We start from the raw sequence: 19,418 nt of genomic DNA, 5'->3' as shown, positions 1-19,418 counted from the left end.
GCTCTGCCGTGCAGGTAGGATACTCTTGGTAGCTTGCTGGTCTTTCTGAGAGGGATGGAGGAATCGAACCCAGGTCAGCTGTGTGCAAGGCAAACACCCTACCCGCTATGCTATTGCTCCGGGCCTTATAAATAACATGATTATATATTTAGAAGAACCTAAAGACTTCACAAAAAAATTATTAGCAACAACAGTTATCATTGTTGGTTAATAATATTATTGTACCAATGCAGCAAAGTAGCAGGCTACAAAACCAACATGCAAAATATGTTAGACTTCTAGATACAAACAACATACGAGAACAGCTACAAAAATGTACAAGCTCATTTAAAACTGTGTTTCAAAACACTGTCTAGGAATTAACTTAATGAAGGTTGTGAAAGACAATATACTGAAATACAAGTTATTGTTAAATATAACTAAGAACTATTTCAAGTTCATGACCTGGAATAATTATCATTGTCAAAATGACCAGCCTAACTAAAGCAATACACAAAAAGGGGGAGAAAGACAGCTCAAAGGACTGGAGCATTTGCATAAAGGAGCACCAGGCTCAATCCTGAGCACAGCCTAGTCCCTCAAACACTGGCAGGTATGGTCCTCCCAAAGAAATTAAAAGCCTATATACATTAATAAATATATTTAAAAATAGAAAGACTTTGAAACAATGTCAGCTATTCCCAAATCGGTCGATGGCTTCAATGTAACTTCAAAGTTCCAAAAGAATTTTTGACAGAAGTCAAAAGTGATTCTAAAATTACATATGAAAACAGAAAGCAATTAAAGTGAGGCTTATCTTAGGTGTAGACTTCAAGGTATTTCAAGATGTAGATTAGCGACAGCTTTACGAATATTAAAATTTATTACAAAACCTTAATGCTATATATATAACACTTTTGTGGAAATAAGCAAGTAGATTAGACAGAAATCCTGAACAGAACCATGTGTTTATAGAAATGTGATGTATGAAAAGCGGGTCACAGCAAGTCATTGGAGAAAGGATATGCTATTAAATCATTCTGCAGATAACAGTCATTATCTGAAAAAATAAAATGGAAGACTATCTAATACAAACAAAAATAAATGTAAGATAAGGACTTAAATATAAAAAGGTTAAATATTGAGAGCTTAAATATGAAAGGCAGTCGATTTACTGTTTGTTTTGGGGCCACACCCAGCAATGTTTGGGGCTGGGGCTTATTCCTGAGAAAGTCACTCCTTTTAAAAGGGTATGAAAATATCTTTGTAACCATGTGGTAGTGAAGGATTCTTGTACAAGACATAAAAACACAAACAACAAAGGATTTAATAAAATTGACTGCATTAAATTGCAAATTTGCCAGTTACTAACTAGAAATACCTGAAATGTGAAAGGACTATTGTTCAGAGTCTATTAAACTCATATAAATCAATGAGAAAAAGATTACCAAGGCAGAGAGAAAAGGCCAACGGGCTAACTGTCATTTTCTTCCAATAAAAATCATGCAAAGCCAAAAAAGTCATGAAAAGGTATAACATTTTATTAATTACTGAGGAAATGCAAATTTTAACTACAATGATATATACACGTTTACAATCAAAAGACTTGCAGAAATTTATAAATTAAAAATTTGTTAAACACCAACATTTGGTTAAGGTGTTCAGTTGAGGAAAATCTCATGCAGTTGTAAAGTATAAATTTTGTTGTAATGCAAAAGGTGTATGGTGTCAGGTATAATGACCCAGTTTTAGAGACAAAAAAACAACCAAAACCCCTAAAGTTAATCAAGGAAGTCAAAGTGACAAAGGCACACAAGGAGGAAGGGATAGAGCAATTCTAAATACTGGTTGCATGGTTCCCCACAAGAGACTGGTGTGGGGATGAAAGTCGAGTAAAAGAAAAATGGTGAAGAGTCGGAAGTGACTTTGTTCAGTGCCTACTTCTGCTCAGGTCATTCTCTATAAGAAGTAAACCAAAGAATGAGAAAGAATCCACGCATGGTGAAGCTTATTGAGCAATTCACTACAATATAACATGGCTATGTTGTTTTGTGAGGAAACTTTCAATCTCAGTATCTTTAGTAAAATTGTTTTCTCTCAGTTGGTCACTTTGCTTAGAGAATTGTCTTTCAATGCCCTATCTTGAGGGCTGGCTGCCAGAGTTCTGGGAGTTGAAGGGAGCAAGTCGGCTGGTTTTATCCATATCTGACATACAATTAACCTCCTTTTTTTTGCAACAAAATGATATATCCACCAGTCAGACCTAATGCCTCCCAGGCCAACAATGTCCTTTCTTTTTTAAGAAAGAAAGGAACAGACCTCTAATCTTCTGCCCGGGTAAAAGAGAGGCAGCTGTTTGTTTATACAGAATTGGAAAAGGGTCTGGGAGAGGAATCCAACTACATCTTTAGAATACTTTCAAACCTTTAAAAAATTTTTTCACTCCACCATAACTTCCCGCTTTCAAATAACTTGATGTCCCTAATTCATTGAGTCATTTGCAGTTCTGTAAATAGGGATGTATTAAAGCACATTTCCGATTTTCAACTGAAAAATTAAAGTTTCTTGGATCCGCTAGTAAAGTCAACCATCGATCAGCTTTTTGGTTTTCAAAATGTTGTTTTTGTCTCTTCCTGTGTTTTTCTATACATTTATGCACGAAAGAAAAATTCTCTACTTTTATTTGGGTTTTGGGTATTAGCTAAGGTTATGTGTTTTCAGTCTGTTCACTTTAACTCAAACTTCTCTCATCTTCTCTCCCACATTTCCACATCACACTTGGTGATATCAAAATATTTTTTACTTTCCAAAGCATATACTTCCTATTTCTACTAGCAACGTCTACTAATCTTGAAACCAGGTAACTGGATGTTCTAACTTTGGTCATTTTGAAATAATTTTTAAATTATCTTTTTACATTAAAATTAAAAATATCAAGGCACTGTGATTTACATAGTTATTCCTTGTTCAGTTTCAGGTATACAATGTTCCAACACCAATCCTACCACCACTGTCTCCAGCTTCCCTCTGGGGGAACTCCCAGTCCTGCCTCACTGACAGTTTTATTTGGGTGTTGAAGTTCAGATCTTATGCTACAGTATTCTTGGCTCTGAAGTTTAAATATATACATGTATCACACCTCTATACTACCTATATGCATGAGACCCCTGACTCCCTCTGCTGTTACCTCCCATTTATCTCTGTTTATGCCCCTCCTTTGTACCTTGTATTACTTTCTCCTGTTATTTTTTTTAAGATAACAGAAAAATAAGACCATCCAGTATTTGTCCTTCTGACTCACTTCACTCAATATATCCTCTAGTTCCATTCAAGTTGCAGCAAATTGCCCGATTTCATTGTTCCTTGTGGCTGCATAGCATGCCACTGTGTCTCTATACCATACTTTAATTATATTCACTCATCTTTTGCGAGGCACCTGGATTGATTTCACATCCTAACCAACTCTGCTGAGTGCTGCAGTGAATAATGTTGTGCATATGTCCTTTTGAATGCATGCTTTTCTCTCCTGGGGGTAGAAAACTTAAAAGTGGAATTGCAGGCTTGGATGGTAGCTCCATAAGTTTTCTGAGAAAGCTCCATACTGTTTTCCATAGGGGTTGAACCAGCAACATTTCCCCCAGCATTGGATTAGAGATTTGTTTTTACCCAAGCCCCACCAACACAGAGTGTTCCCAGATTTCTTTTTTATGTGCAATTATTTTTATCTGAATTTCCATGATAACCAATGATGAGGAGCATTTTTCATGCATTTGCTGGCTATTTCTCTTCTTCAGAGAAATATCTATTCATTTTCTCTCCTCATTTTTGAGAGAGTTCATGAATTATTTTTGTTGATCTTTGTGAGTACTTTATATATCTTGGATTTTTTCTAATGTTATAAATTAATGAAAAATCATTCTACCAATGCAAAATTTGAAGATCTTATGTGTTTTTAATTATAAGATTTGATGATAAAATCATGCTGTACAGAAATGAAGAGGTTTTCATGCAATGAAAGTATCTTCCACTTCCAAGGCAAACAACTTTAGGTTTTTTGATGTTTATTTCTTCTGGACTTTATACGACTGTTTTGAGGGTTTATAGATAAAAGCCATGAGAATGAATAAGTTTAAGGATATTAGTAGTCTGTGAGAATAAAGAGTAAAACCAAGCAGATGATAGAACAATAAGTAAACAACAGTCATGGAACAAAGGAAAACTTCCCATGAGATAGCACTTTTGGCAACAAGTTGGTCATTTTATTTCTTTACTGTTAATACTGATCTTGGTAATGTTTGTTTGCTGTGAACCTGGTAGCTGGCCATCAACATAAAGAACCAAAAGTAAATTACAGATGAATATAGATATATTAATTTGCGTGACTTGATGAGTTTAAAAATGTCCCTAAAAATGTCCCTGAAATTTACAACCGCCCTGAAAGATACAGATAGAAGAAATGGATGGGGAAGTACTATTTTATACAAGGCTCAGACCGGAAATGAGACTGGTAGAATGCCTCTCAAGTGTAAGGTCCTCACATTCAATTCCCAGCAACTCCAAGAAAAATTTTAAAATAAAATAAGCTGTGTGGCTGGAGCGATAGCACTGGGGTAGGGCATTTGCCTTGCATGCAGCTGGCTTGGCTGACCCGGGTTTTATTCTTCGCCCCTCTTGGTGAGCCCGGAAAGCTACCGAGAGTATCTCACTTGCCCGCACAGCAAAGCCTGGCAAGCTACCTGTGACATATTGCGGATATGCCAAACACAGTAACAACAAGTCTCACAATGGAGACGTTATTGGGCCTGCTTGAGCAAATCGATGAACAATGGGAGGACAGTGCTACAGTGCTATATATCTTGGATATTAATCATTTACCTGATGTCTTGACTGTGAATATTTTCTTCCATTCACTTGAATGTCTTTTAGTTTTAGCTCATGTATCTTTAGCCACTGTAAAAATTATTTATTTGATAAAGTTCTATTTATTTAAAAAAAGTTTCCTTTGTGTTTTGAGTCACACCTGGTGATGTTTAGGTCCTACACCTGGCTCAGGAATCACTCTTAACAAAGCTCAGGGCACCATATTGGGTCCACTGAACCTGGGTCTGCTGCATGAAAGGTAAATGCCTTACCTGCTGTATAAGCTCTCCAGTCTCCCATCTGTTTAATTTTTCTCTGATGCCTTTTGTAATGGTACCGTATCACTGAAGACACCTTTGAGGTTCAAATCTTAAAGCGTTTTGTTTATATTTTTCTCGATGTATTTTTTTGGATTCTGCTCTGATCTCTGTCACTGTCACTGTTACTGTCCTCCCGTTGTTCATCGATTTGCTCGAGCGGGCCCAGTAACATCTCCATTGGAGACTTTGTTGTTATTGTGTTTGGCATATCGAATACATCACGAGTAGCTTGCCAGGCTCTGCCATGCGAGCGGAGGAATCGAACTTGGGTCTGCCATGTTGGCTGCGTGCAAGGCAAATGCCCTACCGCTGTGCTATCGCTCCAGCCCCTGGTCTGATCTCAAAGTCTTTAATCCACTTTCAATGGACTTTGTGTAAGATTTGAGATAAGAATTGAGTTTTCTCAGTACCATTTGTTGAAGAGGATATCTTTACTCCACTACCTATAACTAGCTCTTCTGTCAAAAACTAGCTGACCATAGATCTGGAGATTTGCCTTTGGGTACTTGATTATAATCTATTGGTCAGAGAATCTATCCTTATCCTAGTACCATGCTATTTTGATAACTACAGCTTTATAATGTAGTTTCAAGTTAGGCAATGAGATACCTCCTGATTTTCTCAGTATGACTTTAGCTGTTTGAGTTATTTTATGATTTCACACAAACCTTATTACTGACCATTCTAAGTCCTTGATGAATGTCAAGATTAGTTGTTTTTTGTTTTGTTTTTGTTTTGTTTTGTTTTTGGGTCAAACCAGCAGTGTTCAGGATTTATTCCTGGCTCTGTGCTCAGGGATCACTCCTGGCAAGGCCCAGGGGACCATTTGGGATGCCAGGAATTGAACCCGGGGTAGCCATGTACAAGGCAAGTCCTGTATCCACTATATTATCACACTGGCCCTAAGAATGTCAAGATTTGGATTGGAATTGTATTGAATCCATATAGTAATTTAGGTAGGATGGTCATTTTAACAGTACTGGTTCTTCCAATCCAAGAACATGGGATATCTTCACAGTTTCTAAGGTTTTCTATCTCTTAAGTGATTTAGAGTCTTCATGGTATAGCCATTTCACATCTTTTGTTCAGTCCTAGGTAATTGATGTCTTTGTATACTATACTGAATGGTATAGACTTTCTGATCTCTTTGTCTTCTATTTCATTATTGGTGCACAGGAATGAGACAGGTTTTTGCTTGCTAACTCTGTAGCTGACAAACTTAGTGGTTTATTGTTTCTAGAATCTTTTTGTGAACTCTTTAGGATCTTTTTAGCAATTTGAATCCCTTTTTCTTCGGTTTTGGGTGATAATCAGTAGTGCTCAAGTCTTACTCCTGTTTGTGTGCTTAGGGATAACTTCTGACAATGTGCAGGGGACCATATGTGGTGCTGGAAATGGAATCCAGGTTGGCCTCTTGCAAGTCAAACACCCTACCCACTGCACTATCTTTTAAGCTCTGATTTCATTTTCTTACCAGATTGTGGTTGCTAGTACTTCCAATGCAATATTAAACAATAGTGGAAACAGTGGATATCTTTGCCTTGTGCCTGATCTCAGAAGGAATACTTTCAGTTTCTCCCCACTGCGAATGATACTGGGTTTTGGTCTGTTATAAATGGCAGTGACTATTTTGAGGAAGGTTCCTTCCACCTGTATTTTGTTGACAATTTTATCATGAATGGATGCTGGATCTGGTCCCTGCATTAATTGATATGATCCATATAATATGATTAAATTAACATGATCATATAATTTTTACTTTTCCTATTAGTGATATGGTATATTACATTAATTGGAGCGATAGCACAGCGGTAGGGCGTTTGCCTTGTGCATGGCCAGCTGGCCGAGCCAGGTTTGATTCCTCCGCCCCCTCGGACAACCAGCAAGCTACTGAGAATATCTCGCCCACATGGCAAAGCCTGGCAAGCTATCTGTGTTGCATTCGATATGCAAACACAGTAACAACAAAGTCTCACAATGGAGATGTTACTGGGCAAATCCATGAACAAGGGGAGAACAGTTCAGTGCAGTGCAGTGATTTGCATATGCTGAACCAACCTGCAACCCTAGGATGAATTCCATTTTATTTTTTTTGATTTGCTAAGATTTTATTGAGGATTTATGCTTATCATAAAATTGGTCTGAAATTTTGTTTTTAAGTAGTATCTCTATGTGCTCTGGATATTAATATACTGTTGGCATCAGAGAAGTGTTAGAAAAGACTTCCATTTCTCTGATATTTTCAGAGTTTGAAATAAAGGTCTTTCTTAAAGGTTTTTAATAAAACTCAAAAGTGAACCCATCTAAACCAGAGCTTTTGTTTTTTGTTCCTGGGAGGTCACACCTTGAGATCCTCAGGGCTTACTCTTGGCTCTACATTCAAGGATCACTCCTAGTAGTAAGAACTGAAGAACCTGGGCTGTCTGTGTGTAAGGCATGAACCCTAACCACTGTTCCATCTTTCCAGAATTATGTTCTTGGGAAGACTCTTAGTTACTATTTCAATTTCCTTACTTGTGATTGGTCTGTTCAGGTTTACTATTCCTCATTCATTTTTGAGAGGTTACATGATCTAAAAATCTAAAGATTCTAAGAACAGCATAGAGATGCTCATAAGTAACCTTTCATGGTATCTTGGATTTCTTTTTTCCTTTTTTCCAGGGGGGGCACACCCAGCTGTGCTCAAGATTTACCCCTGGTTTTGTGCTTAAGAATCACTCTTGGTGGGCTTAGGGGACTACATGAGCTGATGGGAATTGAACCTGGGTCTGCTACATGCAATACAAGCAGCCTACCCACTATATATACTATCTCTCAAGCTCCAATATCTGGATTTGTGAGGGATCTGCTGCAATTTCACCCCTTTTGACTCAGCTTCAACTTTGCTTCAATTTATTTAAGCATCTTCTTTGTTTTCCCTCATGAGTTTAGTCAAAGGCGGGTCTATTTTTTTATTTTTGTGGGATAAGGCACACTTGACGATGGGTGGGGGACCATTATGTGGTGTCCAGGATTGAACTCGGGTTGGCTGAATGCAAACCAAGTGCCCTACCCACTATACCACTACTTTGGTCCCTATCTTATTTATTCTTTTGAAGACACAGCTCCTTGTTTCATTGACTCTCTGTATTGCTTTCTTGATTTCCATATCATTGATTTTTGCTCTAATTTTATTATTTCCTTGTACAACTTTTGGGATTCATTTGTTGTTTCTTCCACTTTTGTTTACAGATGTGTATTTGATTCACTGACTTGAGCTTTTTCCTCTTTTCTAAAGTAGTCTTGTACTGCTATGAATTTCCCTCTTAGTACAGCTTTTTCTGTGTTTCACAAATTCTGATTCTTTTCTTCTTCATTCTTCTTATTTTCCAGGAATCCTTTTATCTCTTTTTCAATTTTCTTTTTGATCCAGTTGTTATTTAGCAGTGTTTTCATCAGCTTCCACTTGTTGGGAGTGTTTTCCCTTGTCTTCTTTTTTATGGTTGTTTTCTGCCTTCACATCCATTGTGGTCTGAGAGGATGCTTGGCATGACTTCTATATTTGCAAATATGTCCATGCTTAAGTTATACCCAAGTATCAAGATCATTTTGACCATTCTAAAGTCTTTGCATTGCCCTATAAATTTTAAAGTCTGCCAATCAATTTCTAGAAAAAGTCTTTTGCAGTATTGATTGAAATTGTATTGAATCTATAGATCAACTTAGCAATACTGTCTTCCATATACCTTGAGTTTTCACTTTTAATTCTTATATAATTGAAATATACATAATAGTAATCTGTGGCCTTTATTAATCAGTACTTTAAAAATTTATCTTGTCATTAAAAGAGGTTGATAAACAAAACACCCCTTTGGCAGTACTCATGTTCCATTTACTTTTCCCTTGAGGGCATGGAAGAGAGAAAAACTTCAAAATCAAGAAAATCAAAAATTACTAAAGGTTTTGAATCACCAGTTACAAATCAGTTCATTTAATTAATGTTCCTTTCTTAAAACACCAACACAGATGTTTGGCCTCTCTGCCTTAAAACTCTAAGCTTTTGTGAAAAAATGTTCAGAATGCCATGTAAAATCCCCACAAGTGACATTGTTACAACAAGAATATAAACACAAATAAATCCCAAGTTGGTAATAAATAGCCCATTAAAATACAAATATCACATGTGAGCCCATTTTTAACTGAGAAGAGCCTCTATATAGTGCTAAACAACAGCGTGTACTAAAATGAAGATAGAATCTATTTTTGTGAATTTGTGAAATAATCTATTACAAACTATTTTGTAGCTGTCAGTGAAGGAATATTTGAATGCTGCAAAACAACAAACCCCCAAACAATCAAAATAATGCCTTTCCCCTCTTAGAAATATAACTCAAATAAAAAATAAAACTAGGACTCGAGGATGATGCGTGTGTAAGAACATACACACACATCCAAAGGTAGGATACCTAGATTACCCTAAAATCAGGACTAAAGAATTGAAGATGGGCGGGGTGGGGGTGGCAGGGAGAATCTGAAGGGTGGAAAGGAAAAAGAGGCAGATGGAAAGTAACACAATCACATTAATGGTGAAGTGGGGTTATTTAATTATATGTTTGAATTATAGAACCAACAAAACTGAAAGCATGAGGCCCAAATAACCAAACTTAAAAATGTGCCTGCCAAGGAAACAGGCTGGGGGGTAGGAGGGTAAGTGGGGACACTGGTGGAGGAAAGTTGATACTGGTAATGGGAGAGATGTAGGAAACGGTCTACCTGAAATTCAACTATGAATAATTTTACAAATCCTGGTGCCTAAATAGAAAAGATTAAAATGCATACAACATGAATCCAAAAATACAACAATAACAACAAAAAATAAACATTTTGAAGCCATTTTAGAACTATTTCTGCATAATTTATAGACATAGAGTACTCAGTGAATAATGAACTGAGTAATAACTTGGACTATCTACCATTCTTACCTTTTCTCTTAATCATATAACTAAAAACAAACTGCAAAGTTGACTAAATACAGATGAAAATATACAACTAAAAGTTCTAGGGGTTGTTTATTTTTGAGATTGAACCCAGTGCCTCACACAAATAAGTTTCTATCCCTCAGTGGTATTCCTGGTCTTCTAATTGAACGCTTAAAGCTCACTTTTCATATTTAGAAAGCTTTCTTATCAAATTTGTAATGAAAATCAATATTTTCCAAGAGAAAATAAAGAAATTAAAACCCTAAGTATTTATGCCAACTAATAAATGGTAAGGCTACCAGCTGTATATCCCATCAGCGTGGAAGGATCAAGAATTTGATATCATCTTAGTAATTGCTAAATCTCCTGGAAAAATGGATAATTTTCTCAATTAAAAGGAACTACATAAAAGAACTAAAATTTACCTGTAGAGTACAGTTCATCATCCTTATGATGTAGTCAAACTGCTGATGGTCCAATATTGCCCTGTTTTGCTGAACATGCAGACCCAACTCATCAGTAAGACACTGTCTTGCTGCCTTTCCTTTAAGGGCTCTCAGTGCAGCAGGGAGGGTCTGAATGTTAAGAGAGGCAGAAATGAACAAAAACGTACCATTAGGAAAAAACAATTTTGAATCACATGAAAATTCAAGTGTATCCTGCTAAAGTATTTAACAGAGTTATGAGTAGAGTTAAATTCCTAGGAGAGTTGATCTGTTACCAAGAAAAAATATGTGATAGGTGGATTTATAGTTATTTTATTTATAAAGCAACACAAATAAAAAGTAGAATTATTTTATGGGAATTATAGTAAGAAGAATTATAATAAGTAGAATTAGTTTATAAAACATTCACAGTATCACTGTCATCCCGTTTTTCTTCGATTTACTCGAGCGAGCACCAGTAATACCTCCATTCATCGCAGCCCTGAGATTTAGAAGCCTCTCCTTACTCATCTTTCCCAGTGCTGCCGTATTGGAGGCTCTTTCAAGGTCAGGGGAATGAGACTCATTATTATTACTGTTTTTGGCATATCAAATATGCCATGGCTAGCTTGCCAGGCTCTGCCGTGCAGGCGGGATACTCTCGGTAGCTTGCCAGGCTCTCCGAAAGGCATATATATGTATATATACGTATATATATATTTCTCTATCAAATATGGTGTGGCAATTATGAAAAATGGGGAAGGAGTGTCTTATGATGTTTCATAAGACAAATGTTTTACATGGACTCCCAGGTCCATATAAAACATTTAAAACATTAACTGCAATAAAAAAAATTCATCAAGTTTTGGTGAAAAACCTTGGTCACAAAAATGACTGTGCATCAGATCATGGGATAAGGTTACTGTCAATTAGACATTCGTTTCCCCTAACTGCTTGCTACATTTTCGTGGCAAGAATAAACAGAAGAGTAAAAAAAAAAAAAAACCAGAAAAACAAGAAACACAGGTAACTTGGAGTGATAGCACAGCGGGTAGGGCGTTCGCCTTACAAGCGGCCAACATGGCCGACCCGAGTTCAATTCCTCTGCCCCTCTCGGAGAGCCCGGCAAGCTACCTAGAGTATTGGATATGCCAGACACAGTAACAACAAAGTCTCCAATGGAGAGGTTACTGGGCCCGCTCGAGCAAATCGACGATCAATGGGAGGGCCTTTACCTTTACCTTACCGATGTAACCACTGTTTTATTCTAATAATGACTAGAATATTCTACAATCTTGGGGCCAGAGCAATAGTACAAGGAAAGGCATTTTCTTTGCTCACAGCTGACTGAGGTTTAATTCCCAGCATCCATATGTTCCCCAATGCACAGCCAGGAGTGATTCTTGAGTGCAAAGCCAGGAGTAATTCCTTATTGCCAGGCATGACCCCAAAACAAAAAACGAGAGAGGAGAGAGGAGAGAGGAGAGAGGAGAGGGGAGAGAGGAGAGGAGAGGGGAGGGGAGGGGAGAGACAGAACTACAATATTGTCTCATTTTGACAGTATACTAAAACAAAAGATTCAAAGGAACAGAAAGAAATCTATAAGTTTATACACAGAAACTTTCACTTTATCACCCATAACAATGCCTTCCCCAGTAGAGTGTAATACATTTCTTTTACAAAGTTAAAGCTTGCTTAATTTCAATAACTTTAAAAAAAGTAAACAAAACAAAGGAGTAAATAAGAAGAGAAGAAGCCTAAGAATAGGAGAACATAATGCCATTTGAAAAAAAATTAAATGAAGGAGAAAAACAAGGAAAACATAAGGTAGTCTGTAATACTTCAACCACCATAAGAAAAAAAAAGAAAAAAATCCTTAAAATCACAAGAGACTTGGAATCATATAGCATTGAGAGTAAAAAAATTACCCTTTATATGGTTTACTAGCTCCCTATATTACTGAAGAAGGTAAAAAGGCCCCATGTTTTAGAGGCACATTTACATTGAATAGTAGTTTCTGTAATTCATTACTTATTCTTGCTAGATTATATGAATCAAATAAATTTAATTTAAAGTGTCAAGCTTCTAAATAATTTGCCAAAATAGGTAGGATAAGAAAATCATTTCTGAACTTTCGCAAAGAAGAAATCCGAATGGCAAAAAGGCACATGAGAAAATGCTCTACATCACTAATCATCAGAGAGATGCAGATCAAAACAACAATGAGATATCATTTCACACCACAGAGACTGGCCCACATCCACAAGAACAAAAGCAACAGGTGCTGGCGCGGATGTGGCGAGAAAGGGACCCTCCTTCACTGCTGGTGGGAATGCAGGCTGGTCCAACCCTTTTGGAAAACAGTATGGACGATTCTCAAAAAATTAGAATTCGATCTCCCATTTGACCCAGCTATAGCACTCCTGGGAATACATCCCAGAGAGGCAAAAAGGTATAGTCGAAGTGACATCTGCAATTGTTTGTTCATTGCAGCACTCTTTACAATAGCCAGAATCTGGAAAAAACCTGAGTGCCCGAGAACAGATGACTGGTTAAAGAAGCTTTGGTACATTTACACAATGGAGTACTATGTAGCTGTTAGAAAAGATGAAGTTATGAAATTTACATACAAGTGGTACTACATGGAAAGTATCATGTTAAGCGAAATGAGTCAGAAAGAGCGGGATAGACACAGAAAGATTGCATTCATCTGGGGAACATAAAGCAACAAAACGGGAGACTAACACCCAGGAAGGGCTCAGATTAGTACCAGGAATTTTGCTCCATGACTTGAAGGCCAGCCACATGTGCTAGGTGAGAAGGAAGCTCAGATAGAGAAGAGAGCACCAAATAAAGGGTGTTGTGAAGACCCTCCCAGGGTGGGAGAGACATGCTAAAAGTGGTCTATAGACCAAACATGACTGCCACTCAATGCCTCTCTGGCAAAACACAGTACCCAAAAGAAGAGAGAGAGAACAGGGAGGAATGCCCTGCCACAGCGGCAGGGTGGGACGGGGGGGGGGGGGAGGATGGGGGGTCGGAGGGATGATAGGACCCGTGGTGGGGGAGCATGGGCACTGGTGGAGGGATGGGTACTTGATCATTGTATAACTGAAACCCAAGCACAAAAATTTGTGAGTCTATAAGTATACTTCATGATGTTTCACTAATAAAAAAAAATGATAAATAAAAAAAAAAAAAAGAAAATCATTTCTGGGGGGGGAGTTCATCGGTTCTTATAATAACTAGGTTGGCTAAGATTTTAAATCTTAGACATCTATTTAAAATGATGATACAGCGTATTAAAGAATCATAAATGAAAAGGGATAGAATCAAGAATTCAGATGACAAGATAAACATATAAACCTGAAGAAGAAATGAGAATGTTAACTTGGAAAAGAGCATTTAATTACCTTTTCAGTCTCCAGTGTTTTATTTTCAAATATAAATGAGATGCAGTTTCTAACAACTTCCAATCTTTGTGCACTGTTAAAAACTGTTGTTACCTTATCCATTATTGAAACTAGTAAAGAAAAAAAAAACACAAAAGAATTCAATTTCTTTGGCAGTTACAAAAGTAAGTAAAACACAGTTTATGTTCTGTAACATAACCATGTACGTTAATTGCTTTTCTTATTATATGGCACTGAGCATTTCAATGCTTCAATTAGTTTTACATTTTGAAATATCAAATTATTCAATGGCTCATTAAGAAGCAATTTCACAGGGCAGGTTCAATGATAATCTCAGTTTGTACAAAAGCTAAGCTACATTAAACAGTAAGTAAGGATGGGACAATACAAACAAGGAGAATTTGTGTTTACTTCCTCTACTGATCTTGATAAATCTATACCTAAACATGCATTAATCTACACAGAAACTGACTTGACACCCTGACAAATACACCACAGCAAAGGTCAAAAGGACAACACCCAGATAACCTAGAGACAGAGAAGCCTCAGCAAGGGAAAAAACCCCAGCCCAGCTGCCGAAAACCTCCAGAACTCAACCATCACCATGCTCACAACTGCTCTCCACGTGTTCCAGCCGAGCCTCACCCTCGAGTGAACCTACTCCTGGACAGTACGGCCACATTCACTGCTACCTCACACCACCCGTACTCCAAGGGTACCACACCACATTTGATGGGGTTTAAAGTAGGAGGCAATCAATTTTAAAGGGAAATATTTTTTTACAAATGTGTGTGTGTGTGTGTGTGTGTGTGTGTGTGTGTGTGTGTGTGTGTATACATATAGTTGAATGGCCCCTGGGTGAAATACTACAATCTTCACACTCTTTCCTTTAAGGAAACTTTTTTATAGCATTTTCAGTGTTTTTTCATAACAATACAAAATAAATTATTTTGGTTCTGCTTTGGGGGAGCGGCTAGGTTCAGGATGGAAACATCTGACACATGGTGGTGGGAAGGTGAAATGATGTGGGATTGGTGTTCAAATATTAAATGTCATCAAAATATTGTGAATTACTTTATAAAATTTAAAAATTTTAAAAATTAAAAAGTGGTGTTCTCAATTGAAGTATAAATCTTTATAATGATGTGGAAGCACTATCAGAATCTGACTCCTGTTATATCTTATTCCATTCTTCATTTGCTCAAACTCATTCCAATGCTTTAGGATGCTATATTACTTATTAAGTTATGTTTGAGCTTACTAATTTATATTAGGGCCATTGAGATAGTCAGAGGGTAGGAGACTCATGACTTAGATATGCAAAGATATGCTATTACAAGACCCCCTGGGCACTGCTAAGAATAATCCTGGAGGCCCCCTAAACACTGCCCCTGGCAAGCCCACGTTTACTTTCAGCACTGCTAGGTAGCACCAAGAGGCCCTAACATTAAACCATTTGTCCAGATGATTGAGTGTTTCTGAACACTCTAAGTACCACTTGGGAGCCTCTCACACAATAAGATTTTAAAATTATAATAAATTATCTAGAGGTCAGAGAGTCACCTCCAAGGGCTGAGGACACATACCTGGCATCTATGAGGTTCTAAATTAAATCCTTGGTATTGCACTCCCCCATTCTCTCACCCTAAGCACTGCAGAGTATTTAAAGCTCTGGTGTAATTCTGCTGGCCACAGCATGGCTGGGTTCAAGCAGCAAGCTGGATTCAAGATTCTCAGCTAAAGGCAAGAGAATCAGAGATCTGGTCTATAAAACTAAAGCTTACTAAGGCAGGGAGATGGGAAGGAGGTGGGTGGCTGGGGCTGGGGGAGCTGCTCAGACAATGGTAGAAGGAAGGCCAACATTGGTGGAGAGGATGGTGTTAGACTGTTGTATACATGAAACCCATTATTAACAGTATTGCAAATCACCATGATTAAAATTAAAGAGAAAAGAAAATCGTATCTGTAAAATAAAAAGTATAATTTTTACAAAGAACTTTATCATTTGCATACTGAGAGCAACAACAATTAAAATATGTATATATATGTGTATATATATATATATATTTTTTTTTTGGCAGCTCCATGACCAATCTTTGAGAGATGCCATAGCTGGGCCAACCCAGGTAGGTCCAGACTCTGAGCCGAGATCTCTGAACCCTTCTCAAGTCCCCACCCTGGCCAAAGGAGCAGCGCTCTACACACACACACAACTTCCGCCAGAAAATAAACGGCTAACTGATCTTGGAGAGATGATTCAGCTAAGCTGACCCAGGTGGGCCCTGTCTTTGGGCCCACATCTCTGGAGACTTCTTGGGGTAGGGGTAGGCTGAGTCCCACACAGTTGGAAAGCCCAGCGCACTACCTATACCTAATTTCTGCTGGCATATAAATAACCCAGATGAGATGCCCTGCTACTGAATCATCCCAGTTCCATAACACCTGGAGCATGTGACACCTCCATTTTTCACAGTACTGACAGCTCAGTAGCAGCATGACAAATCAGATGGGAAAGCTGCATAGAAGGACACTTGGTTCAATGAGAGAAAAGAACTAGCACCTACCCAGCTCAGTAAATCCTCAATGACTTTAGTAGCACCATCATGAGATATAAGTTTTAACAAGCAATAGAAAGTAAATTATTTTGTGTCAGCTAAGGGGGTAGGATGAGGGGATGGGGTGGGTGGGTAACTGGGGACATTGATGGAGGGGGGGGTCACACTGACGGTGGGATTGGTGTTCAAACACTGAATACCTGAAATGGCTGTACTATGAACATCTTTGTAAACCATGGTATTAAAAATTTCAAACATTAAGAATTTTTTAAAAATCTTTTTTATTAGCTGATATTCCAGGTTTACAAAACTGTAAACAATGGTCTCTCATGCACATAATTCCAACTTAAAAACACCACCAGTGTACTCACCTCTCTCCCCAAGGGCCCCAATGCCCCTCCCTTCCAGCTTCTCCCCCACCAACTCAATTGTGTAGAACAGTTCTCTTATTATGTTGCTTTGGACCTTTGTGGCTACCTTGCTGTATATCTTTAAGTCCCACATATGAGAGAGATTGTTCTGTATCTATCACTTTCCTTCTGTCTTCACTCAGCATATCATCCTCTAGTTCCACTCATGTAGTGGCAAATTGCATGATTCTGTTCTTTCTTAAAGATGCACATTATTCCAGTGTATATAAATATCACAATTTCTTGATCCATTATTTGTAGCTGGGTATCTGGGCTGTTTCCATATCTTGGCCAAATGTGGCGAAGAACACAGGTGTGCAGATATCCTTTTGAATCAATGTTTTTGTATTTGTAGGATAGATGCCAAGAACGGTATTGCTGGGTCAGATGGTAGTTCTTTTCCTATTTTTAGGATATTGCTATCCATAGAGGCTGAGTCAGATGAAATTCCCACCAACAGTGGACGAGAGTTCCTGTCGCACCAGAACCCCAATAACACCAGCTGTGTCCAGACTTTTTGTTATTGCTGTTCTCACTGGATAAGATGATATCTCATTGTTTAAAATATGTATTTTCCTAATCATGAATGATGACGAGCACTTGTTCATATGCCCATTGGCATTTGTCTTCTTTGGTAAATTGTCTGCTCATCTCCTTGACACATTTGTTGACACATTTGAAGATGGGCTCCTTGGATATTTTTGTTGAGTTTTGAGAGACCTTTATCAATCTTGGATATGAACCTTTCATCTGAGGTATTCTGTGTGTAAGTATTTTCTCCCACTCAGTAGGATGTCTTTTTAACTAGAGCTTTCTTTCACTGCTCACAACATTTAAACTTGATGGAGTCCCATTTATTTAGTTTAATTTAGTTGGTTCCTAGGTATCTGGTGTTTTGGGGAAACTACTTTGAAGGGGGTTAAGTATTTTAATTTCTTTTTCTTCTACTTCATTATTTGTGTACAGAAATACCAGGGATTTTTATGTATTGATTTTGCAATCCACTTAGTGTATTTGTTTATTCTTTCTAGGAATTTTCAATGTATAATATCATGTTTTCTGCACATAGTGGTAATCTGGCTTGTTTCCAGTTTGGATCCCTTTGATATCTCTTCTTGTCTGATTGCTGTGGTGAGTAATTTCAATACTATGTTAAATAAGAGTAGGGCCAGTAGGCATCCTGATCTCAAGGGTCAATGCTTTATCTCAAGGGAAAGGTTTTCAATTTTTCTCTGGCTGCATGTAAGAATAGCACCTTAAGCTCTGTACTATCTCTCTGGCCTCAGAAATATATACATATTTAAAGTTAAAAAAATTCTTAGTCTCTAAAGAAAATCATGACTTTATTGAGAGATTAATATCTTTAAGCTATGTTTATAAGCTTTTAATTCTAAAAATCTCATTAGTATTTTAAATTTCCCTCAACCCACATTTTCGTGTAAGTCTATCCGGGAATTATTATCTTTCTTTGGCAATGCTCCTCACTTAAGCTAACTGATAACTTTGGGGTGATGAAATCCCCAGTTGTATGATAGTCTAAATCTAGTTTTCCAATAACTTGTAATGGCTCTGGTTTATGGGTACTTGGCTTCCCAGGATTTCCTTTTAAAGCTTTGATTACAAATGCAAGTTCCAGACAGTCACCATTACTTTGGCCCCTCTAAGAAATATCAGAAAACTAACCTCTTAAAATTTAAATGCCTCATATGACAACAAAACAGTATGATATTCACATTAAGTAGATATCAGGAAAATGAAAAATTTATATGTTTTAGTTCTGGTACAAAAGAAATTTCGATCTTGTTTGATTTAAATGAACTAGATAATGAGCCATATAATAAGTAATATTAGCAATACTACATAAGTACTATTTATGTTATAAATTATTTTAACTTCCAGGTACAGGGGAAAATTTGTAGGAAACTATAACTATCAGAATCAGTAAATTCAAATAAAATGCAAAACCATCTATTTTAATATGTAAAAGAGCTACAGAGCTTAAGAATGAAAAGTCTCAAAATTTCAGGAAAGGGAAAAAATACTACTGGGTAGCCCCCCAAAAGACAAGCAGAAAATGGTAAACAAATGTGTAAGTGCCAACTAATAGAGTCAAATTATAGAAAGAGAGATAAATCTTATTCAACCTCCAGTGCCATCTTTACAGCACACAGCTGCAGAGAAGAAAGGCCGCTGGGAGGCTCCACAGCTCCCAGAGAATGCACCAGGTCCCAAAAAGAGCTGAGATCACCGGGAAATCCCAGATGGGGTAGGTGCCACATCCCGCCTCCTCCAGATGGACCCCCGGTGACCATGAGCCTCTACAAGCACAGCTGGAGCATGCAGGAACTAGGATTTTTACTCCAAACCGCGCGGCTGCATTAGCGGCTGCGTGACATCTCCCTATATACAAAGTGATCAATGGAAAGTAAATCATCCAACGTTTCTCCCTAAAAATCAGGCTTAACTCTTTTACAAACCACATTACCGAATAGGAGAGA

At 37.6% G+C, this 19,418-nt stretch overlaps 1 protein-coding gene across 4 annotated transcripts in view; it reads right to left on the bottom strand.

Moving 5' to 3' along the window:
* SBF2 (SET binding factor 2) overlaps positions 1-19,418 on the bottom strand; it is a 472,123-nt gene that overhangs the window by 158,710 nt on the left and 293,995 nt on the right. For all 4 annotated transcript variants that reach the window (XM_056115864.1, XM_056115865.1, XM_056115866.1 and 1 more), the window contains exons 15-16: positions 13,956-14,065; positions 10,543-10,692 (exon numbers count right to left, since the gene is read on the bottom strand). In XM_056115864.1, coding sequence (XP_055971839.1) covers positions 10,543-10,692; positions 13,956-14,065 — 260 coding nt within the window. The remainder of the gene's footprint in view (positions 1-10,542; positions 10,693-13,955; positions 14,066-19,418) is intronic.

The sequence above is a fragment of the Sorex fumeus genome, unplaced genomic scaffold (genome assembly GCF_029834395.1).
Source record: "Sorex fumeus unplaced genomic scaffold, SorFum_2.1 ptg000030l, whole genome shotgun sequence".
In the NCBI taxonomy this organism is placed as follows: domain Eukaryota; kingdom Metazoa; phylum Chordata; class Mammalia; order Eulipotyphla; family Soricidae; genus Sorex; species Sorex fumeus.
This window is presented reverse-complemented; position numbering and strand designations above follow the sequence as displayed.